At 52.8% G+C, this 23,377-nt stretch overlaps 1 protein-coding gene across 4 annotated transcripts in view; it reads left to right on the top strand.

Moving 5' to 3' along the window:
* Positions 1 to 20,869, top strand: part of Abcc6 (ATP binding cassette subfamily C member 6) — a 48,269-nt gene extending 27,400 nt beyond the window's left edge. Inside the window, exons 18-31 of one of the 4 annotated variants that reach the window (XR_013041708.1) lie at positions 1,602 to 1,769; positions 3,333 to 3,507; positions 5,963 to 6,038; positions 7,793 to 7,919; positions 8,655 to 8,862; positions 11,752 to 12,062; positions 12,679 to 12,878; positions 14,220 to 14,346; positions 15,573 to 15,674; positions 16,745 to 16,891; positions 17,487 to 17,645; positions 17,749 to 17,896; positions 19,694 to 19,888; positions 20,189 to 20,869. Coding sequence is in view for 2 of the 4 variants with exons in the window: in XM_042276707.2 (XP_042132641.2) it covers positions 1,602 to 1,769; positions 3,333 to 3,507; positions 5,963 to 6,038; positions 7,793 to 7,919; positions 8,655 to 8,862; positions 11,752 to 12,062; positions 12,679 to 12,878; positions 14,220 to 14,346; positions 15,573 to 15,674; positions 16,745 to 16,891; positions 17,487 to 17,645; positions 17,730 to 17,896; positions 19,694 to 19,888; positions 20,189 to 20,297 (2,271 nt within the window). In the remaining 2 variants the exon portion in view is untranslated. Of the gene's footprint in view, positions 1 to 1,601; positions 1,770 to 3,332; positions 3,508 to 5,962; positions 6,039 to 7,792; positions 7,920 to 8,654; positions 8,863 to 11,751; positions 12,063 to 12,678; positions 12,879 to 14,219; positions 14,347 to 15,572; positions 15,675 to 16,744; positions 16,892 to 17,486; positions 17,646 to 17,729; positions 17,897 to 19,693; positions 19,889 to 20,188 lie in introns of all 4 variants that reach the window. The other 3 variants (XM_042276707.2, XM_076542729.1, XR_013041710.1) reach the window with 3 other exon arrangements.
* Positions 20,870 to 23,377: the final 2,508 nt, after the last annotated feature.

Genomic DNA, 23,377 nt, shown 5'->3' with positions numbered 1-23,377 from the left:
GGGAAGGAGGCCCCAGGTCAAGGTCAAACATACAGCAGCTGTTCAGTTATTGAGAGAAACTGATTGAAAGAAAATAAAACAAACAAAAGGAAAGCAGAATGCCCTGCTGGGTACTGTTAGTCAAATTGCTTCCCCTTTCTTGGCCTCACCAAAGAATCTAAGCCAGATGGTCTCCACACAGGACACAAGCATCTGAAGCTATAGAACAGATAGAATCAGAAAACTATTTGCTAAGGACTGGCCCACTACTTGTTTTTATTAATAAAGTTTTATTGGGACACAGTCATCTATCCACAGCTTATGGTCTATGTCTACTTTTGCATTCAATGGTCAGAGTTGGGCAATTGGGACAGACATCAAATGGCCCTCAAACTTTACAAGAGCTATTCTCTGACCCATCCTAGAAAATGTGGGCTGACCCCTAGGTTAGGGAACTGGGAATCAATGCTGGGGATCAAACCAAGGTCTTTGCAGATTCTGAGCAACTGCTTCAACTATGAGCTCCAGGCTCTTGTTTATTTTTGTTCCAGACAGGGTCCAGAACTTGTGATCCTCTTGCCTCAGCCTCTTGAGTGCTGAGATGATGAGCATGTGCCACCACTGGCTCAGGCCCCTAGTTTCTATCCTTTCTCCCTTTAGACCAATCCCAGCCCAGCAGACAGAGAGCACTGTGCCAACAAGTCAAGTCACTCCCTCCCTCCTCTCAGAACTCTCAGGGTTTCCTGTTCCCTCAGAGTCAGAGTCAAAGTTTTGACCAGCCCCAGAAAGCCCCCATGTGACCCCATTTCTCACTCTACCTCATCTCCTGTCATACTTGCATGTTCCTGCTCTCTCCAGCTACAGGGACCCCAGCAAGCACACTCATACTCCAGGGCCTGTGAACACTGTCTCCATGGAACACACAGGGCTTATGCCCTGCGTCACCTTTGAGGACAGGCCTGATCTTGTCACCTTTCCCAGCACATGCTCATTAGATGAAAGGGTCAGGAGAGCAGGTTGTCACTGCTAGATCCCCACAGCCAAGTACATCCAAGTAGAGTCACCATGGGTGAGCATTAGCTGAGTAAGTGAATGACTGAAAATAAGGACTAGAAATTTAGACAAGGGAGCGAGTGGCGTCCTCCGGGAACATGTCGCCAATGGAGAAAAGGGCTGGGCAGAGAGGCATGGAGTCAACCTGGAAGAGAGAGAGGAGACTGAACAGTGCAGAAGGGACTCTGGGAAGGGGAGAAGCAGGCTCAGGCCAGCAAGGATCCTGGCTCAGTGTTTAGAGACAAGTGTGACCCAAGGACAGAGTCACCTTGAGCTGCCCCACACTGAATGAGCAGGTGTGTCCCTCACCCATGTCACTCTGGTTTTGTTGTTATTGTTGTTTGTTTTTCAAAACAGGGTTTCTCTGTGTAGCCCTAGCTGTCCTGGAACTTGCTCTGTAGGCCAGGCTAGCCTTGAACTCACAGAGATCCTCCTGCCTCTGGCCCCCACCCAGAGTGCTTGGATTGAAGGCGTGTGCCACCACCACCACCACCACCACCACCACCACCACCTGGTCATTCTGATGTCACCAGCAGATGTGTGTTTGAGTCCCTGTCTCATGTTCCCAGGGCATGAATCTTTCCGGGGGCCAGAAGCAACGGCTGAGCTTGGCTCGGGCTGTGTACAGAAAGGCTGCTGTGTACTTGCTGGATGACCCCCTGGCGGCCCTGGATGCCCACGTCAGCCAGCATGTCTTCAAACAGGTCATCGGGCCCAGTGGACTGCTCCGGGGTACGGTAAGTGAGTGTCAGGGTGAAGCTGGGAAAGTCCTGAGAGTTCTGTCCTAACCAAGCATTGCCTCATCAGCTCTTCTTGAGTCCAGTTATCTTCTTTGTATCAATCAGCTTTTCCTACAACAATGCTTTGTAACAAACAGCTCCTCAAATCCTAGTGACTTACCCTTACTTCTTTCTTAGGGGATTTGTAGTTAAACTATTTATAATGTTTCAATTTTATGATGATCTAAAAGTGGTCCACATTTAATTTTTTTTGGCCTTTTTTTTTTTTTTTCTTTAAGATGTATTATGTATACAGCATTCTGCCTGCATGTGTCCCTGCAGGCCAGAAGAGGGCACCAGATCTCATTACAGATGGTTGTGAGCCGCCATGTGGTTGCTGGGAACTGAACTCATGACCTTTGGAAGGGCAGTCAGTGCTCTTAACCACTGAGCCATCTCTCCAGCCACATTTAATTTTTTAAGATTTATTTTTTTAAAGATTTTGATCTTTTCCTGGGAAGCCATATTTTATCATAGTGCTGGTTGGTGGTCATGGACCGTGGTTCCATCTGCTGTGTGATCTCGAGGAGGAAAAATCCAGCTCTGAGAAGCACTTTACGGTTGAGCTCTGATGCTCGATGTGTTACATGTAATGTATTCCCCTATCAGGGTGCCGCTCAGTGGTGGTTTTACACGCACAAGGCCCTGAGTTCCACCCCCAACACTTCGTGAGTAGCCACGGTGCATGCCTGTAACACTACCCCTTGTGAGATGAGCGCAGGATGGTCAGAAATTCAAGGTTATCCTTGGGTCTTGGCCAGCTTTAACTGTTAACTTTTAGCATAGCCCAGTCATCTGAGAGGAAAGCCTTGACTGAGGAATTTCCTAGGTAAGATTGGCCTGTGGGCGTGTCTGTTAATTGATGGAGGAGGGCCCAGCCCAGTGTGGACACCAGCACTGCTATCCCTAGGCAGGTGGACCTGGGCTGTACAGTGAAGCTGGCCAAGCATGGTGCTGTGAGGGAGCCATCCGATAAGCAGCATCCTCGTGGATCTTGCTGTACTTCCTGGGTTGTGAGTTCCCTAATGGGAGCTAATACCACATGGAGGAACAAGTAGGCCTGCCTTGAGGCTCCTGCCTCGAGCTCCGTCCTGACATCCCTCAGTGATGGACTGTGACCTGGAAGTGTAAGCCAGATAAAACCTTTCTTCCCTAAGTAGCTTTTGGTCCTGGCGTTTGTCATGGCAACAGAAATGAAGTGAGAACACTTGGCTACAGAGTAAGTTCAAGGCTAGCCTGGTATATATGAGACCCTGTCTTAAAAAAGATTTTTTAATGTATTTCCACTTGTTCTATTTTGGTCTTAACGTGGGTTTCTCGGATCACCCCACAACACCATCAGAATGAGAGGCTCCCAAAGGTTCACTCTAACCCACATCTTCTCAATTGGAGATACCCCACTATTCTCTTTGGATATGGTGTTCTCCAGAACAAGGGCAGGTGCACAGGAAGGGGCGCCTTCCCCCCTTTCTGACCTGGGGACACTCCAGCACATGTCACTTCTGCCCCTCCCCTGCCCAGACTCGGATCCTGGTGACGAACACGCTGCACGTCCTGCCCCAGGCTGACCAGATCCTGGTGCTGGCCAATGGGACCATCGCAGAGATGGGCTCTTACCAGGACCTTCTGCACAGGAACGGAGCCCTGGTGGGTCTTCTGGATGGAGCCAGACAGCCGGCAGGTGGAGGAGAAGGAGGTATTGGCTGGGCATCACTGAATCTCTGTGCCCGGCTCTGGGAGAAGGCGGCAAGGGTCCCACTGATGTAGGTAGAGAATGCTGACCACACCCATCTTGAGGGCCTGCCTGCAACCGCTGGCCCTGCAGACAGACCACCCCACCCCGATGAAGAGCCAAGGACGTTGCCTGGGGCTCACAGTGTCTCTCCTCATACTTTTGGTTCTCTTTGTGTGTTTGTGTGTGTAGGTGCACATGTATGCACCAGTGTGCATGCATGTGTGGTTGGAGGCCTGAGGTCAATCTCAGCTTTCATTTTCTGGAGTTGTCCACCTTGCTTTTAGAGCCAAGGTCTCTTATTGGGACCCAGGGCTCAGTGATTCAGCTAGGCTGGCTGACTAGTGAGCTCTAGGGACCCTTGGCCCCCACCTTCCCGGTGCCGGCATGCACTACCTTGCCTGGCTTTTTATGTGGGTTCTGGGGGTGGAGCTCAGGTCCTCAGACCTGTGGGACAAGCACTTGACTGACTTGGCCATTTCCTCAGCCCTAACTGTACTTTATTTCTTTTGATCCTCATAAGAGTCCTCTGAGGTGGGGGCTACCCCAACTGTTCTTGTACAGAGCAAACTGAGGCCTCTGTCTGTGGTCCCAGAGTAGAATTCAGGGCGTCCCACCCAGTGTCTATGCTCAAAGATGCCATGAAGACACCTCAGGGAGCATTTGATCCTAGGGTCCCTCTGCACTCAAGAGGGTAAATAACAAACTTCCCGAAGTAACATCGCCCATAAACATTGTCTTAGTCAGGGTTTCTATTGCTGTGAAGAGACACCATGACCATGACAACTCTTAAAAAGGAAACATTTAACTGGTGTGGCTCACATTTTCAGAGGTTTAGTTCATTGCCATCATGGTAGGACATGGTGGCATGCAGACAGACATGGTGCTGGAGAAGGAGCTGAGAGTCCTACATCTTGACTCACAGGCAACCGTGCTGGGCCACAAAGCCAAGCTACTAGATGCCAGAGAACATGCTTTTGAATTCGTTGGCCATTGGTGTCCTTCATGTTCCCCATGTCCTCAAGCCATGCTTTAATGTTACCCGTGGTCTAGGGCTCTGCTTCTTCTAGAAACATCTGCACAGCATTGGCCCTAAGTGATAGACTGGGGAGATAGCTCAGTTGGCCAAGTGTTTGCCTTGCAAGCAGAAGGACCTAAGTTTAATTCTCCACACCCCGGTAAAATGCTGGGCATGGTAGCACACACCTGCAATCTCAGCTTTGGGGAGACCGAGACAGGAGGATCTGTAGGACTTGCTGCCCAGTCAGCCTAGCCTAATTAGTGAGTTCTAGGCCAGTAAGAGACTGTCTCACAAAACAAGGTAGGCAACATTCCTGAAGATGACACTCAAGATTGTCCTCTAGCCTCCTCGTGTGTGCACACACAAATACACATGCATGCACACATACGTATACACACACACACACACACACACACGACTACACATACATACAGATACAAAAAAAACTGTCTTAGTTACTTCTGTTGCTATGATAAGATACCAGGACCAAGGCAACTTACAGAAGAAAGAGTTTATTTGAGGCTTACAGTTCCAAGGGTTAGAGTCCATGACCATCGCGGTAGAGAGCATGGCAGCAGGCAGGCATGATAGCTGAAAAAAGCTCCATTTTGAGACATAAATCACGAGATAGAGACAGGAAGACAGACAGAGACAGACAAACTGAAAATTCTCAAAGCCTGCCCTCAGTGACATACCTCCTCCAACAAGGCCACACTTCCCAATCCTTTCCAAATAGTTCTAACAGCTGGGGGCCAACTATTCAAATGCCGAGTCTCTGGAGGCCGTTCTCATTTAAACCACCACAACACTTAGCTGTTGACCCACTGTGTTATTGCCTTTGAGCGTGAAGATGGGACCTTGAGCACGGAGCTTGCACATTTGTATTGGACAGCTTTTACTGTGACCATCCATGCTGCATAACAAACAGCACCCATATTCCAGTGGTTTGTAATAACAGTTACTTCTTGTTCACAGGTCTGGGGATAAGCAATTATATTTCTGCTTAGATTTCTGGCCCAACCTGGGAAACATCAGATAGGAGATTATTCTTGGGGGATCTGGCACTTGAGATTTCATGTGAGTTAGTGAGGACAGGACATTCTAGGCACAATGAACTGCCTGAGCAAGTCTGTTGGGGATGCTGAGACAACTTGCTATTTTTCCAAATCCATAGCATGTGGCCAGTATTTTCCGAATGAATGGGTGAATGAGGATGAATGAATGATGCTTCTGAGTGACCCCAGGGGAAAGGGTGAGAGCAGAGAAAGGTTGCTAGAGCAGCTGCAGGAACCATGCTAGGAATTGTTTGTTCCGAGGGGAGGCACCGCAGCAGTGAGTGTCAGAGCCCACATCTGGAATCGCTGGTGTCGCCTTCACTCATATCCTTGACCCTTGCAGGTACACACGCTGAGGCCACCAGTGATGACCTTGGAGGCTTTCCTGGAAGTGGGAGGCCAAAGCATACACCAGAGAGGTGGGTTCCCTGGTGCTGAGCAAGGGAGGGCCAGGCTGAGGCCAAAACAGGATCTGCTATGGCTACCGTGCCTCAGCAGAGAGGACGGCCAAACTCGTATATGCGGTGCCTGCTGAAGAGCCCTATGGGCTCAGTGATGGATAAGTCATTCACCCCCAATGATCCATCAGTTAACTGACAGTGGTAAGCCACGTGGTCAGTTCTAAGACAAGTACTTCAAATGGGTCAATGCCAGTCAGTAGAGCAGGGCAGGCTGGCTTCCAGGAAAGCTCCTCAACATGGGGACGGATCCTCTGACATCATGCCGGCTGGCCACCCTGAGAGTGCTCCTGAGCCGCAGGGTGATGCGCAGGAACCTGAGTAAGATCAGGTAGAAGTGCGTATGTAGATGTGGGAATGCATGGAGAGATGGATGTGTGATGGGGAAATGTTCAGCATGAACTGACGGGTGTATGGATGGGTAGAATGAAAAGAGAATGAAAGAGTGGATGGTTGGATGAACGAATTGTGGAAGGGAAGATGAAAGGGGGCATGGATGAACAGGAGGATGGTTAGATACGCGGATGAAGAGGATGGATGGTTAGATACACGGATGAACAGGAGGATGGTTAGATACACGGATGAACAGGAGGATGGTTAGATACACGGATGAACAGGAGGAGGATGGTTAGATGCACGGATGAACAGGAGGATGGTTAGATACACGGATGAACAGGAGGATGATAGTTAGATACACGAATGAACAGGATGGATGGTTAGGTACATGGATGAATGGACAGATGGAAGGATGCTGAGGTGGATGGTGGAGGGGAGGAAAGAAGCAGGGGTGGATGAACAGAAGGAAGGATGGGTGAATATAAATGATCATGCTAGGGAGACAATAAACAGGTATTAAATGATAGATATTCCCATTTTTAGCTGGGGAAACTGAGGCATAGAACAGCTAAATCAGTCCAAACTTCCAGAGATAACAGGAATACAGATAGATATCTTTAGCATCACAAATGTGAAAAATTGACATTCAGACAAGCTGGACTGATGAGTCTGAGGGTCAACAGCTGGAACAAAGCTTAGTCCAAAGTGAAACCAGAAGACAGTTTCCTGTCTGGACGACCGTTCATTTCACAAAATGGCATCAGGGGACAGGCTTTTTTGACTCTAGAGTGACGGAGCTGGGTACCATGTAGGAAGGAAGTATGGTACCTAGATCATGTGTCCACCCATGTATCTATCCATGTATCCATCCATGTATCCACCCATGTATCCACCCATGTATCTATCCATGTATCCATCCATGTATCCACCCATGTATCCACCCATGTATCTATCCATGTATCCATCCATGTATCCACCCATGTATCTATCCATGTATCCACCCATGTATCCATCCATGTATCCACCCATGTATCCATCCATGTATCCACCCATGTATCCATTCATGTATCCACCCATGTATCCACCCATGTATCCACCCATGTATCCATCCATGTATCCACCCATGTATCTATCCATGTATCCACCCATGTATCCATTCATGTATCCTCCCATGTATCCATCCATGTATCCACCCATGTATCCATCCATGTATCTATCCACCCACACCTCCATGACTGCATACCTCCCTCCCTCCTTCCTGAGTGAATGAATGAAGAGCTAGGAAGAATACTACAGAGCTCATAGGCTGCCACCTGAAGAAGCTCATGGTCCCCCACAGGAAGATACAATAACGTGTTTTGATTTCCTCTAAATGGCAGGCGCAGGCCCATCGAGTCAGCCCCTGTGAAGGACAGCACCACTTCAGAGGCACAGACGGAGCCTTCTCTGGGTGACCCTAAGGGAACAGGATTGACAGCAGGCGAGGACAGCGTGCAGCCTGGCCGGGTAACCACCAGAGCTCCTGCTTCAACCTGGGGAAGGCACACACCTTTCTCAGCACCTACTATGGGCCGAATGGGCTTCTAACCTTCCTGTTTCTTAATCCTTACAATCTCCCACTTCACCCCCTACTTCCCCGGAAAGCTAGATGGCAATAGCCTCTTTTATTCTCTCTCTCTCTCTTTCTGTTTTTTTTTTTTTTTTTTTTTTTTGATTTTTTGAGATAGGGTTTCTCTGTGCAGCCCTGGCTGCCCCGAACTCACTCTGTAGACCAGGCTGGCCTCGAACTCACAGAGATCCACCTGACTCTGCCTTCTGAGTGCTGGGATTAAAGGTGTGCACCACCACCTCCTGGCGGTAACAGCCTCATTTTAAAGATGAAGGAGCCAGGGTGTATAGAGTTGACCTTCCAGACCAACACTCCAGTCTAGGGAAGCCCAAATCTGAACTACATAGTACCATTTCTCTTCTTCCATACCGCCTTGCCTTTGTCCTTAACCCATGTGTGGGTCCCCTCACCTGTTCTTTCTTCACCTGCTCACCCAGATCAACTGGTAGCTACAGCTTCCTATGACCTCCATGGGTCTCTAGCAGAAGGATCCTGAGGCAGGGATCTGTAGGGGAGAAGATGTGCCCAGTGAGGCTCTGCTAATGATGCCTTTGGGAATTTGATCTAACCTAGACCCAACTCACTCTCCTCTGACCCCCTTCTCTGTCACCCTTCCTCGACATGTCTTACAGGTGAAGGCCGCCACATACCTGAGCTACCTGCAGGCAGTGGGCACACCCCTCTGCACCTACACCCTGTTCCTCTTCCTCTGCCAGCAAGTGGCATCCTTCTGCCAGGGCTACTGGCTGAGCCTCTGGGCCGACGACCCGGTCGTGGATGGACGGCAGATGCACGCAGCCCTGCGTGGCTGGGTCTTTGGACTCCTTGGCTGTCTCCAAGGTAACCTGTGTCAGGGAGCTCAAGCTCTGCCTCCCGCCCAACCCCCTCCTGTCCTTGAATGTCTGCCCAGAACATCCTAGGACCAACCATCCCTAGGTCCTTAAGGTAGCCTGGAGGGAATGAGGGCCTGAGGACAGTTCCTTCCTGCTAAGAAGGTATCGGTGAAGTTAGCTAATAACCTCAGTCTCTCGCCCCAAACCTCCAGACAAAGCCAGACTTAGACCTCAGCCCAGGCCACACCCCCTCCCCAATGCACTCTACTTCCTCTTTCACTGCCCCCATTCTCTCTCTCTCTCTCTCTCTCTCTCTCTCTCTCTCTCTCTCTCTCTCTCGGTTACTTTTAGAAAACATTTGTTTAGCCGGGCAGAGGTGGTGCACGCCTTTACTCCCAGCACTCAGGAGGCAGAGGCAGGCAGATCTCTGTGAGTTCGAGGCCAGCCTGGGCTACCAAGTCAGTTCCAGGAAAGGTGCAAAGCTACACAGAGAAACCCTGTGTTTAATATAATATTTGTTTATTTACTTATTTTGGTGTGTGCATGGACACCACAGCACACGTGTGATCACACCTGCAGGAGTGAGTTTTCTCCTTCTCCTGTGCAGATCCCAGGGTGGGGATGCTTAGGCCATTAGCCCTGCAGCAAGTCCTCCTGCTGAGCCTTCTCCCCAGCCCAACTTAAGTGATTGTTCATTCAAGGCAGTCTTTCCTCAGAGTCCAGGCTGACCTCAAACTCAAGATCCCCCGACTTATCTCCCAAGTCCTGGGATCGCAGGTGTGTACCACCACACTCAACCGCTTCTATTAAAATAACAATAATTCCTGAAGTGATTGCAAAGGGCTCCCAAGTGCCCTCTGCCAAGGACACCAGGCTGCAAAGTGATATTGCCATATCACATCAGGGATGCTGACTAGGCCAGTCCCGTGACTTGATGTGGAGTGGCACTCTTCTGTGGTTTATGGAGATGTCCTCACCACCTCCACACTCAGGCTCCTGAGCATTCGTGTCCCTGCCCAGATCATCTGTGGCGCCCTTGTACAGCCTCATCCGCCCTAGGTCAGCCTCCCCACTGTCTTTAGCCCCGACTCCCCTACATTTCAAATATGGCCACAGTGAAAGGGAAATGCCGCTGAACATGTGGGTTTGGGCCCATCATCAAAGTTCTTCAAGTTCTCCAGAGATAGTGGCGCGTGCCTGTGACCCCAGCTACTCGGGAGGCTGAAGAATTGAACGGTTGCAAGTTTATGACCACCCTGGGCTCAAGGAGAGCCCAGGTAACTTAGTGAGGTACCATCTGAAAATCAGTTAAAGCAGACTGGGGAGAAGGTTCCGTGTAAGGCACCTGTCACCAAAACCTGTTGACCTGAGTTTAACTCTTGGGAGCCGTGTGGTAAGAGAGACCAGACTCCCACAGGTTGTCTCCTGACTTCTCCAGACATGCTGTGGCACGGACACACACACTTACTTAAAGGACTTTCTTTATTTTAAAAACATAATTTTTTAAGTAAAAGGGGGGATCTGAGGATGTAGCTTAGTGTAGAATGCTTGCCTAGATGTGTGAGGCCCTGGGTCCAGCACCGCAAACAAAAGGCACCGTCAGCCTGATTCGCTACGACTATAGCCACATCAGCAAGATGCCATGAGCCTCCCTGACCTCAGGGACCCTGGTAGTTTGCAGACCTGGCTGCCTTAGCTGGGAAAAGCTGATTGAACACAGATGGTTACTTAATCCACTACAGTGACCCAGTCAGCCAAGCTGGAATGGACTTGAACTCCCATTGGGTGGCACACAGCTGCATGCTGGTTACCTCGAGCTAGGCTGGGGTGGTGGCACACCCCTGAAGTCTCGGCACTCTGGAGGTGGAGGCAGGGGAATCAGGAGCTCAAAGTTATCCTCTGCTACATTACAAGTTCAAGGCTAGCTTGGGCTACGTGAGACACCCCCCCACCCCCATCTCAAAAGAAACAAAACATATCTGTGAACTGGACAGTCTCTAGAGTCACAGAAACAGATTTTCCCCGCAATATCTTAAACCCAACCACCAGAGGAACTGGTTCCTGGAGGAGACTGGAGAGACCACCATGCTTTCAGCAGGCCACCCCAATATCCCCAATACACGGCACTTTGCTCTAGTTCAGGCTTCACCCACCAGGGAAGGTTCTGACTGGCCCTTTACCAGTTAGGCGGCCATCATGAGCCAATCACAGTGGGCCCCCCCATCGCTGGTGTGCTCTGATTGGCTAGCTGGGTCATGTGACTGCCTACACTGTACTGTGGGACCGTGGTTGACAGTAGTGTCCCCTTGGCAGGACCTTTCCTTGCCACGGCTTCCCCGTTTGTGGTGGCTTCTGCACCCCTCGTTCCCCTTAGCTGTGGCCACTGCAGTCTCTGTGTCTGCGCATCTGCCTCCTGTCTGTGCCCAGCTTTTAGAAGGATACAGGTGTAGTCCCCACCCAAAATCTAGAATATTCTTTGTTGTTGTTGTTTTTGTTTTTGGAGACAGGGTTTCTCTGTGTAGTTTTGGTGCCTGTCCTGGATCTCGGTCTGTAGATCAGGCTGGCCTCGAACTCACAGAGATCCGCCTGGCTTTGCATCCCGTGTGCTGGGATTAAAGGCGTGCTCCACGGTTCACCCGACCCATATGCTTTTTTTGTACCTATGAAACTCGTATTTCTAAATAAGGTTTCATTTGGAGGTTGGGGTGGGCATGAGTTTGGGGAGACACTCTTCACACACACACACACACACACACACACACACACACACACACACACACACACACACACCCAGCAGTGGGTCTGTCACATCCTACGGTGGTCACCGGTGGTCACGGGGTGCTGGGAGACCTGCCGCAGCCCAGCATCAGGCTCCACTCCAACCCCCCCTCCGCAGCCATCGGACTCTTTGCTTCCATGGCTGCGGTGTTCCTGGGTGGCGCTCGGGCCTCAGGCCTGCTTTTCCGGAGCCTCCTGTGGGATGTAGCTCGCTCTCCCATCGGCTTCTTCGAGAGCACACCTGTCGGGAGACTGCTGAACCGCTTCTCCAAGGAGACGGACACGGTGGACGTGGACATCCCGGACAAGCTGAGGTCCCTGCTGACCTATGCCTTCGGCCTCCTGGAGGTCAGCCTGGCAGTGTCGATGGCCACGCCTCTGGCCATTGTGGCCATCCTGCCGCTCGTGCTCCTCTACGCCGGGTTTCAGGTATGGCGAGGTCAGAGCCCAGGTTGAGCTGAGGTCTCCTCTGTCAGTCCCCTGCCTCTGGGCAAGGCTTGGTGGGAGAGGGTCTGCATGGAAGGGGGGGGGGGCTAGAAGCCCTGCCCCGCCCTGTAGAACCCACAGCTGTCCCTGTCTTCTCTCAGTCACTCCCTAGAGTTCCTCACGTCCAACTTCCGGCCTCACGTCTGCCGTTTGCACACTGCCAGGCACAGTACTGCAGGGGGCCGATTATGTTGTGTTAAGATGTCTGCTTTCCTTTGCCAGGGCCAGAGGCCCTCTGAAGTTGGCCTAACGCCAAGATCAGAACCTGAGCCAGGAGCCCGGCTCCAGAGCTTTGCTGCCCGAGTGGGCACCACAGCCTTGGCAGTCTGGACGGCACAGAACATCTGCCTGCCGGTTGCTGAGAGGCTCAGAGCAGCTCAGCCAGACCTCAGTTTATACACACGTTTGCCAGGGGACAAGTGGACTCACCTCAGTTGACCTCTGCTCTGCCTCACCACCAAGCTGGCGGGCCAAGCAGGCTGACAGCAGAGGACACTTGCGCCTTGTTCTCTGAGTGCTCCCTCTTTGTCTCTGTCCCTCCTCCCCTCTCCCACCACAGAGCCTCTATGTGGCCACTTCTTGCCAGCTGAGACGCCTGGAGTCGGCCAGCTACTCGGCTGTGTGTTCCCATATGGCGGAGACCTTCCAGGGCAGTCTGGTGGTCAGGGCCTTCCGGGCCCAGGGACCCTTCACGGCGCAGCATGACGCCCTTATGGATGAGAACCAGAGGGTCAGTTTCCCACGACTGGTGGCTGACAGGTAGGAAGAGCCCGGGACCAGAGTAGACCTGGCTCCCCTCCCCCCAAGAGTTGAGCTGGGGACAGTCTGAGGCTGAGTCCCACTCAGAGCATCTGGATGCACAGAACAGCCAGAGTCCCTGACATCCAGTGGACTGAAGGTACAGAGAGAAGTGTGGTTGCCAGACCATAGTACCAACCTCTGTTTTCTTGGCGACAAGGCAACTGATGTCAAGCATCCTTAATCTCCCTTGGGGACTAAGCAAGAGCAAGACGTGGGTTCAACTTCCTACTCTGCCATTTTCAAGCTGTTAGACCCTGGACAAGTTACATGACCTCTCTGAGCCTCATTTTTTTTCAACTGCTGTCATACTCAAAGTGGCTCTACGGATTAAATAGTTACAGGGAGTACTTGTAACATGCTGATCCCATGCCTGGTACTGTTCCAGCCCTTCTTGAGCCTCAGTTTCCCCAGCTGTCAAATGGAAACAGTATCTTCTCCCTTGCAGCAGGAGGACCAGGCATCACATGTGAGGCTCCCAGTGACATGATCGGTACTTGTTCAGTCTAGGTCCTGAACTCCTTGAGCACGCCGGACTCTGAATACATGTTCATTATCCGTTAGATGAATAAACAAAATTAACCTTGTGCCAGGAGGCTGAGTTATGGACTGGTTGACAGACAGTGACCAAAGAGCATCCCAGGGCATCTGGAAGAGAGAGAGACACCAGAAGTAGGGGGGGGGGGTTGGAGTGGTGAGGCTGTTTTGTTTGGCCGAGTGGAAGGATGCTCTCTTTGGGAGAAAAGTTTAGCTGGTTGCTATTCAGCCTCTGAGCTAGCAGGTTTTCACCCCAGCCTTTGACTCTCAAGTTTTATTTATAAATAGAATGATGGAGATTTAGTTAAAGCTACCTTTAGCAGAGGCAGAGCCCGTGCCTGCGGGAACAGATTCCCCACCAGGCTGCGGCCTGAGTGGCCGGGCCACTGACACAGAAGCAGGCCAGTGACCACGGAGTCTCAGCTGCTGGCTGAAGTAGCAGTGGATTAAGGTGCAGCCAGAGGTAAAACAATAAATGACAGTTGAGATTGTCCTCTGGCTTGCACACACATGTGTACATGTAGCCACATACCCACCAGGGAGGGGACAGGCTAGAAAATACACATCTCCAAAACAGGAAGCTCTGTGGAACCCGGCATGTTCCAGGCCCTCATCTGGGTATTAGGCAAGACAGAAGAGCGTTACCTCTCCTCTTGCAGTTAGGTCCCCCTGTGGGCCCCCCGCTGGGTGCTGAGCATTTACCATGACCGAGAAGTGGGTCCTGCTGGTCCTGCTGGTCCTGCTGAGCCCTGCTTCCCTTTACAGGTGGTTGGCTGCCAACCTGGAGCTCTTGGGGAACGGCCTGGTGTTCGTGGCCACTATGTGCGCTGTGCTGAGCAAGGCTCACCTGAGCGCCGGCCTCGTGGGCTTCTCAGTCTCCGCTGCCCTCCAGGTACTCCAGCACCCCACCCCTGGCTGGAGGTGCGGCAGAACAGAAACAGATGGACTCCTGCTGGAGTATTTCCAAGGGCTCTGAGTCTCCACTGCCCAGCACTGGGGAAGTACGGTTCACGGGGAACCTTGTGTGCCCTCAAGCAAGTGGCTCAAGACCCTCTGTGTGCTCATCCAAGTAATGGGCCAGCACTCTGCCGCTTCTGATTAGCTGAGACAGGCGAAGAATGCTGAGAGCGGGTTTCCAGTGGAGTGTTTGTTGTTAGCACTTGATAATAATAATGCAGTGTTGGGTTAGAATATCTACGTCCACAAACACACACACTCACATACACTCTCTCACATATACATACACACTCTTACATACTCTTTCTTACACACACACACACTCTTACACATTCTCTCCTCTCTCATATACATACTCTTACACTTTCTTGCATACTTTCTTACACACTCACACATACACATACTCTCTTACACATACCATCTTACACTTACACACACTCTCACTCACACATTCTCACCTCGCTTACACTGTATCTTGCACACTCTTACACACACACTCTCACACACAATTCTCTCTCTTATACACAGTCTTACACTGTATCTTGCACACTCTTGCACACACTTACACTCTTACACACACATTCTCTTATACACAGTCTTACACTGTATCTTGCACACTCTTACACACGCACACACTGTCTCATCCACACAGCAGCATCAGTTGAAGAGGTTCTTCATACATTGCTGATCATCTCCTTTGGGGTCAGCGCCCTGGGCAGAATCAGCAGCAGCAGGAAAGGCCGTGGGGGGATGTGGCAGGCAGGCACAGCTGGAGAGGGTGAGCCAGAAGAGGGAGAGAGAAGGAAAGCAGGGCCGCCGTGGAACTGCTCCTGGGTCCTGGCAGGCACCTGAAGGCTCTGTGGGATGGGAACCAGGGGAGGCCTAGCCCCACTGTGGAAGCTACCTGAATGGAACCCACAGACCAGGTCTCTGTGTGTCCCGGAAAGGCTAGGCACCCTCTCTGGTCCTGCCTCTCTGTTTTGGGCCAGTAGGTTTGGGAGAGTGCCACCCGCTTGCTCTCTTCGCTGCCTTACTGGCCGAAGCCAAGTCCCACCCCTGAGGCCCAGGTCCTCAACGTCCCTGTCCCTACAGCCCGTCTTTCTTTGCCTTCCCCGGCACGTGTCTGGGGAGGAGCCCCTCTGAGGTGTCTTCTCAAACCAGGTGACACAGACCCTGCAGTGGGTGGTCCGCAGCTGGACGGATCTGGAGAACAGCATGGTGGCGGTGGAGCGTGTGCAGGACTACGCTCACATCCCCAAAGAGGTGATAAAAGGGAGACGGGATGGGGGACGGTGGGTCCAGGGTGGCGCCGGCCCATTCCTTTCCCACAGAGCAGCATCCCCATCCCTGTGGGCTGGAGTCACAGCCGGGGTGACGGCGAGAGCCAAGAGTGTAAAGCTCTGCTCTCTTGCTGGAGCGGCCAGGCCACTCCTCCAATGCCAAGCAAGAGTGACTGTCACACTGCAGCGGCAGGAAGGGCACTGCCCCAGCCTAGGGATGACACTAAGGTGGCAGCCGGGCTCCAGCCACGCAGCAGGGCACAGGACAGGGCCCAGACTGCCACCCAGGCCAGTGGCGCTGGGGTGACATATTAACATACAGCAAGCCAGGGACAGAACAGCCACACAGCTGCCGTGTGCCCAGGGCAGACCGGTGGCACATGACACGTCAGGAACAGAGCAGCAAGGTGAACGACGTGGCGTCAAGCTGGGTGCAGCAGCTCACAAATAAACCTCAGCACTCAGGAAATTGAGGCAGGAGGATTACTGCTAGGTGGAAGCTATCCTGGTCTGGGTAGTGAGTTTAAGGCTACTCTGAGCTCCACGGTGAGAAGGTACTCTGGGTAGAAAATTTGAAGTTACCCTGGGCTACATAGTAGGTTAGGGGCTAGCCTGGGCTACATAGTAAGTTAGAAGCCAATCTTGGCTATATAAAGCAAGCAGGAGCCTAGCCTGAGCTACATAAAAAGGTAGAGGCTATTCTGGACTACATAGAGAGTTGGAGTATAGCCTGGGATAAATAGTGATTTGGAGGCCAGCCTGGTCTAAATAGTGAGTTGGAGGCTAGTCTGGGTTACAGGAAAGTTAGAAGCTAGCCTTGGCTATGTAGCATGTTAGAGGCCAGCCTTGGCTATGTAGCATGTTAGAGGCTAGCCTTGACTATATACTGAGACCTTGTTCTAAAACAATGAAACGCTGCTAGAATGAGCTGGAGCGATTTCCAAATGAAGAGTGTAGTGTGTTACGTGGGAAGCTGAGGTCTGGGGGGCAGGCACCCATGCAGAGCTTGAGGACAGCTCCTCTGACCTGTACCCAACCTGCCCCCTGCCCCAGGCTCCCTGGAGGCTGACCACCTGTGCAGCCCGACCTCTTTGGCCTAGCGGGGGACAGATTGAGTTCCGGGACTTTGGGCTCAGATACCGACCAGAGCTGCCGCTGGCTGTGCAGGGCGTGACCCTGAAGATCCACGCAGGAGAGAAGGTGAGCAGCCCTCCCACTGCATTGTGTGGGCACCAGTCTCCACGTCTGAGACCCTGCCCAGCTCTTGGCTTCCATCTCCCAGGCCCTGATCTGCCTCTGGGGGTGGCTTCCTATAAACCTTGACGTCCCTGAATGAGGGGCGTGTTGGGCTGCCTGGAAGGATGGCTAAGGAACAGAGGATGAAGTGTGGGGAAGGATGAGACTGGGTGGGGTGAATTAAAGAAAAGATGGATGAACTGATCAGTGGGTAGAAGAGAGAATAAGGACTGGAAGGAGAAGACACAGGTAGGACAGGATGTAGAAGAGGATTCTGGGAACTGGGAGGGCTCACCTGGAGGGATGGGAAGTGATGGAGGTGGCTAGGACATAGAGGAAAGGCAAGGGGCAGAAATGTCGGGAGGAGGAGGAGCTAGAGCGAGCACAGATGGAAGGTGGAATGGAAGGATGTGTTGAAGGGGCATGCTCAGCGGAGGGTCAGCAGAGACAAGTCTTGTGCAGGAAAAAAAAACCTTTCAAATAGCAAATAGGTATCCACGAACCCCAGGGCTGGGGCAGACCTGCTTGGTGTGGGCCTCACTCTTTCGTTACCTGGCAGGTGGGCATCGTGGGCAGGACAGGGGCCGGGAAGTCCTCCCTGGCTTGGGGTCTGCTGCGGCTTCAGGAGGCCGCTGAGGGTGACATCTGGATCGACGGAGTCCCCATCGCCCATGTGGGACTGCACACGCTGCGGTCCCGGATCACCATCATCCCTCAGGTGAGGTCTAGGACCATGGGAAAGGGGAGGCAGAGGAGCGAGCTACGGCATGGCCCTGCTCTGACCCAGTGTCCCTCTGGCCAGGACCCTGTCCTGTTCCCAGGCTCTCTGCGGATGAACCTGGACCTGCTTCAGGAGCACACAGATGAAGGCATTTGGGCGGCGCTGGAGACGGTGCAGCTCAAGGCCTTTGTGGCCGGCCTGCCCGGCCAGCTGCAGTACGAGTGTGCAGGCCAGGGAGATGACCTGAGGTATGGCCATCCGCCAGTGGCAGGGTCAGAGCGAGGCGGGCAAGGGCAGGGGCAGTCTGGGCTCTGAGCATCTGAGACTCTGAGCATACTCTCTTAACACCACCCATCCCCCCCCACCCTACCCCCCACCCAGCCCACCCACCCCTACCCCCCCCCACACACCCATCCCCATCTACTAATACAGGTCCCAGTCCTTCCCTGCAGTCCCAAGCCACAGGATCGATCTCTCTCTCTCTCTCTCTCTCTCTCTCTCTCTCTCTCTCTCTCTCTCTCTCTCTCTCTGTGCTGTGTTCCTTTTCCCATGGCAAAGCCCAGCCTAGACTCTGTCCCACTCAGTATTTATTTTGCTGCAGAAACATCGTGCTTGATGTTTGACACTGATCTCAGATTCATTGCAGCTAAGTGAGAGTGTGTGTTCTTTCCCTAAAATGTGTGTGTGTGTGGAGGCCAGGTCCACCTTGGGTGTCCTCCTCCATCACTCTCCACCTTATTTTTTGAGACAGAGTCTCTCACTGAGCCTGTAGCTCGCTGATTCTCCTAGGCTGGTTGTCCAATAGGCTCCCAGGGATCCTCTTGTCTCTGCCTTCCTGGAGCTGGGATTACAGATCCATGCCATTGCGCCCAGCTTTTAGGAGGGTTCCGGGGATCTGAACTCAGGTCTTCGTGTTTGCCCAGCAGGCGTTTTCCTGACTGAGCCATCTCTCCAGTAATGCCTTTTGCTAAAGTATTTTAAGGATGAAACACTCGTAACATAAACGGGCTGGGGAGATGCGTCGTGCTTTTTTTCAGTGCCCGGCCTTCACTAGGGCCTTGTGCATGCTGAGGAAGTACTCCAGCGCTGCTGTCCAGCCCTGGCCTTTCCTGAATGTGCAGCTTAGCAGCGTGAAGCACAGTTGTGCACAGCTGGTCCTGGAGGTGCGGGCTTGGGATCCCAGCACTCACGAGGCTGCAACAAGAAGAGTTCAAGGTTGAGGGCAGCCTGGGCTACATAGTGAGAGACTGTCTCAAAAAACCGAAACCAAGTAAGACTGTGTTCCACACCTTTAATCCCAGGATTCAGGAGGCAGAGGCAGGCATATCCCTGTGAGCGTGAGGCCTGGTCTACATAGTGAGTTCCAGGCCAGCCAGGGCTACATAATAAGACCCTGTTTCAAACAAATAAAACAAAAAAGAGTCAATAGCCACCTTCTGTGGCTGGTATCTACTCAAATACTCATTATGGGGGCTGGGGAGATAGATGCTCCATGGACAAGTACGAGGACCAGAGTTCGGATCCCCTGAACCCATGCAAATGCTAGGTGGGCTTAGCCTATAATATCAGTGCTCAGAAGGCAGAGACAAGAGATCCCCAGGACAAGCTGGCTAGCCACGCTAGCTGAGACAGCCCAGGCTGGGTCCAGGGAAACACTCCACTTCTGTTGCTAAGGTGGAGAGTAACTGAGGATGTCACCTGATGCCAGCCTCTGGCCTCCACACACATGTGCACACACATGCACCTGCAGATGTGTGTCCCCACAAGTGCCCACATGTCCCCACAATGCACATGCAGGAAAAAAAGAAAGAAAACAGGCTTTCACAGGTAGAGAGACCAAGGCACAGAAGGTGTGAATGACTTGTGCACAGTCGGCCTACGCCAAGACAGCAGAACCGGAATTGCCCCAAACCCTGTAGACTTTGGCCCTCGTGGTGGGAACAACACATACAGACAGTGTCAGCTGCTGTCCCCAGGGCCTGCTGTAGACAGGCCTACTCTAACTGATGACACCTACCTAGCCTAACCATGCAGCTCATTCACAGCGTGGGTCAGAAACAGCTCCTCTGCCTGGCACGTGCTCTTCTCCGGAAAACCCAGATCCTCATCCTGGATGAGGCCACCGCCTCCGTGGACCCAGGGACGGAGACGCAGATGCAGGCAGCCCTTGAGCGCTGGTTTGCTCAGTGCACAGTACTGCTCATTGCTCACCGCCTGCGCTCTGTGATGGACTGTGCCAGGTAAGGCGCCCCTCAGTGACGCACAGGGCCTGGGAGGCACAGGAAGTTATACAGTGTGTTCATCTGCAAGTGTCCTGAGATGGACCACGAAGGGCCCACTGTCCCGGGGCAGGGCATGATCAAGTCCCCAGGGAAAGGCATTGGGCCCAGGAACTGTGTGTGCACCCAGGGACCTGGGAGGGTCAGGAAACAGCTTGGAAAGTCAAGACTTCTGGGGAGTGAATTCAAAGTGGAGAAGGGTTCTCAGCTGACGAGGGCCTCAGCTACTGTCACAAGAACTGCTCCTTGTCCTCTTTGCAGGGTTCTGGTCATGGATGAGGGCCAGGTGGCCGAGAGCGGCAGTCCAGCCCAGCTGCTGGCCCAGCAAGGCCTGTTTTACAGGCTAGCCCAGGAGTCAGGCCTTGCCTGAGCGGGACTCTTGACAGCCTCCTTGGAGACAGCCATAGTGCCTGCAGTGGCTGGGAAACCAGAGACCCAGGGGCCCCTGGGGCTCTGCAGGATGTCCAATCTTGACTCCTCTCTAGGAGAAAGATGGCAGAGAAAGTGACAGAAGATTGGAATACCAGACCCAGAAGAACCCAGCATGCCCAGGTTGGCCTGAGCAAGGCCATGGTCACTCTGCAGCCAAAGTGGACAGTGACTCTCAGCTCAAGTTCTACTTCAAGGCCACACCCACCCCAGGCCGATTAGGCTGACGCCCTGGACCTGGGTGATGGTGTGCACATTTCCCCTAAGTCCTTATCTTGATGTCATTGTAGATTCCACACAGTTTTAAGAAACCACACAGAGAACCTGTGGGCCCCTCTGCCCTTTTTGTTCCGGAGGTGACACCTTGTCCAACCCTAGGACAAGATCAAGCGGCACACTGACACTGACTGACTCCAACAGTCTGCTCACGTTTCCTCTGTTGCCCGTGTGTCTGTGTATGGGTCCAGTGCTTTTTCTTACTGTTTTTTTGAGAAAGAATTTCCCATAGCCCAGGCTGGCCTTGAGCTTTCTTTGTAGCTGAGGATGACCTTGAACTTGTGATGCTCCTGCCTCCCCTCCCAAGTGCTGGGATTGCAGGCCTGCGTCACCACACCCTCCTTGTGGGTCCCAAACCAAATGCTTTATGCGTGCTTGGCAAACACTCTAGTAACTGCATGACACCCCCAGCTCTGGATTCAGTTCTCCACCTATTTAGAATTGTTACGGTGAAGGGTCTCTCACTGTGTGGGGGCCTCAAACTCAGGATCCCCCTGTCTCCGTTTCCAGAGTGTTGGAAGGACAGGCATGTGCCACCACACTCACCTTGACTCCTCACGGTTACCTAGCAACATTACTGCCACTGTTGGCTGTGGGCCAGGGCTGGGGAGCCCTGTGACGATAGCGGTTGAGCAATCTCCTTGGTTTCTGCTCAGAGATGCCCTTCTATAGCCGTGGCAATGCTAGGGCCATGCCCCCCCTGGGGGGGCTGCATCACTGATTTACTCGGCCCCAGTACCACCCATGACTCACTGATACATGGGCAATGACTATGTTGGGTCAGGAGAGAAGAGGACTCCTACCTGATTCTAGGATACAGGGCTTCTTCTTCCCTGTACCCTGAGCCTTCCCTGATGGGCCGCCTTGATACAGGGTTTGGGGGGTTCCTTTCAGCCCACAGTGATTCCCCTTTGCTAGTACAGCCTGCATCTCCTTCTGAGGCTTCCACATGGCAAGGACCAGTCTCAGCACCAGGGCCACTTTTGTTGTGCAATAGAAGAAACTGAAGTCTAAAAGTGGGGACATGGGGTACCCAGTGGCCAAGTGGCAACTTACCCTGGGCTTCTCACCACCCAGGCTGAGTGGTCCTGTGGGCAATTCTGCACTGGAGGAACCAGAGATGGGCCACACAGCACTTGACCTGCTGCCATTCAGCTGCCCGGCCTGGGACATAGGCTGCTGTGTGTCTGGGGATGCTGGAGAGACTCTGTGGAGGCCCTGCCTTGGTCTGGGAATAGAGCCTGGCTCACAGGGTGGCCATCACATGGGAACACCCGGCAGGCTGGCAGGGTGATCCAGCCCATCAGTCCCTCTGCCCAGGTCACCTGCCAGCAGGGTCCACCCTGCGGGAGGAACAGGAATCAGCTCCAGCAGGCCACAGGCACACATCTTCAGCCTCTCGCTGTCCGTGGGCCTTTTGCCTTTCTGTAGCGATGAAGATGGAACCCATGCCTGGCAAACGCTATTCCTGATCCATCCACCGCCCCCTCCCTGCCTGACACTGAAGGTGTCTCAGCTGTACCAGAGTCTTCCTCCTCACTGCAAATACAGCTGTGTACCAGGCATGGCTGTGAATGCAGGTGACTCAGAGGAGGCAGGCGCTGGCCTTCAGCCCCCATCCCTACTATGTCCCCTGGTGGATGTATTTGACAGCCACTGAATCCCTTTGACAGAAGAGAAAACCGAGGCCTGGGCATTTTAGTGCCAATCTCTGCCCAGCTTCCCAGCCAGTAGGCCTCCCCACCTCCTCAGCATGTGCTCAGAACTGACTTCCAGCCTAGACCCCCCTCAAGGGCAGAGGCTAAGGGTGAACTTCCTTCCCTCCTTAAACCGAGAGACTTGCTTGAGAAGCTGTAGGTCTGTCTACCTTGTGTTTCCAGAGCCTTGCCCAGTACACAGCGTGGTTACTCAATGCACGCCAACTGGGTGAGCCAGGGACTAGTGAATGCAGCACATCCATCGGCAGGTGGTCTCAGGGCCCGGGCCCTGTACCACGTGGTTTTTTCTGAATTGTTGCATACTCATTAAACCCCCGCCAGTACCGTGTTATGACCTCTGTGGTACCAATGCAGGATCTGCAGTACCTAAATGGTTAGGTTCTAGAGGCCCTGCTGACAACAGGCCTACGTTCTGTCCCATCTGAGAACCCTGGCTCTGTGTGGGAGCTGTGTGAGGCTCTCTAGAGGAGGAAACGGCCTGGAATGAACAGATAGCAGAGGCCGGTGAAACAGACCTGGGAGAGGACACAGGAGGGTTGTGACAGTTATACCACTGACTCGTGTTCATGGGGTCAGTATGACTGCTGGGCAGATGACAGACTGTGTGACTGAGTGATGTCAAGGACAGAAGTTGGGAGCCCTGAGGAAGAACTAGCCCCTTCTCTCCTCATCTGAGAATTTGGTTGCTGCTTCCCCCAACTGCTTCTTCACAGAGCAGAGTAAACTGGACCCCGGCGCCCGGTGCCCATCCCAGCTGTCTCCTCAGTGAGCACTCTGAGGGCCTGGTATTGGAACTCAGAAACACACCCCACATGTGTGTGAACAGGGTCAACCCTGTAGGTCCACAGGTTCACCTTGTATAGTCCATGATGGTATTGAGCTGGTGGGCAATAGTGAGCATAGCAGAGCCTTCAAACTGCGTCTGGATGATGGAATGAATGAGGTCAACTTTCTCTAGATCCACAGCTGCTGTGGCCCCATCCAACACTAGAACGTTTGTCTTGCTCGGTAGAGCCCAGGCCAGGCA

This window comes from Peromyscus maniculatus, chromosome 1, assembly GCF_049852395.1.
Source record: "Peromyscus maniculatus bairdii isolate BWxNUB_F1_BW_parent chromosome 1, HU_Pman_BW_mat_3.1, whole genome shotgun sequence".
NCBI classification, from domain to species: Eukaryota; Metazoa; Chordata; class Mammalia; order Rodentia; family Cricetidae; genus Peromyscus; species Peromyscus maniculatus.
Note: the sequence above shows the minus strand (reverse complement) of the source record. Positions and strands in the feature narration are given on the sequence as shown.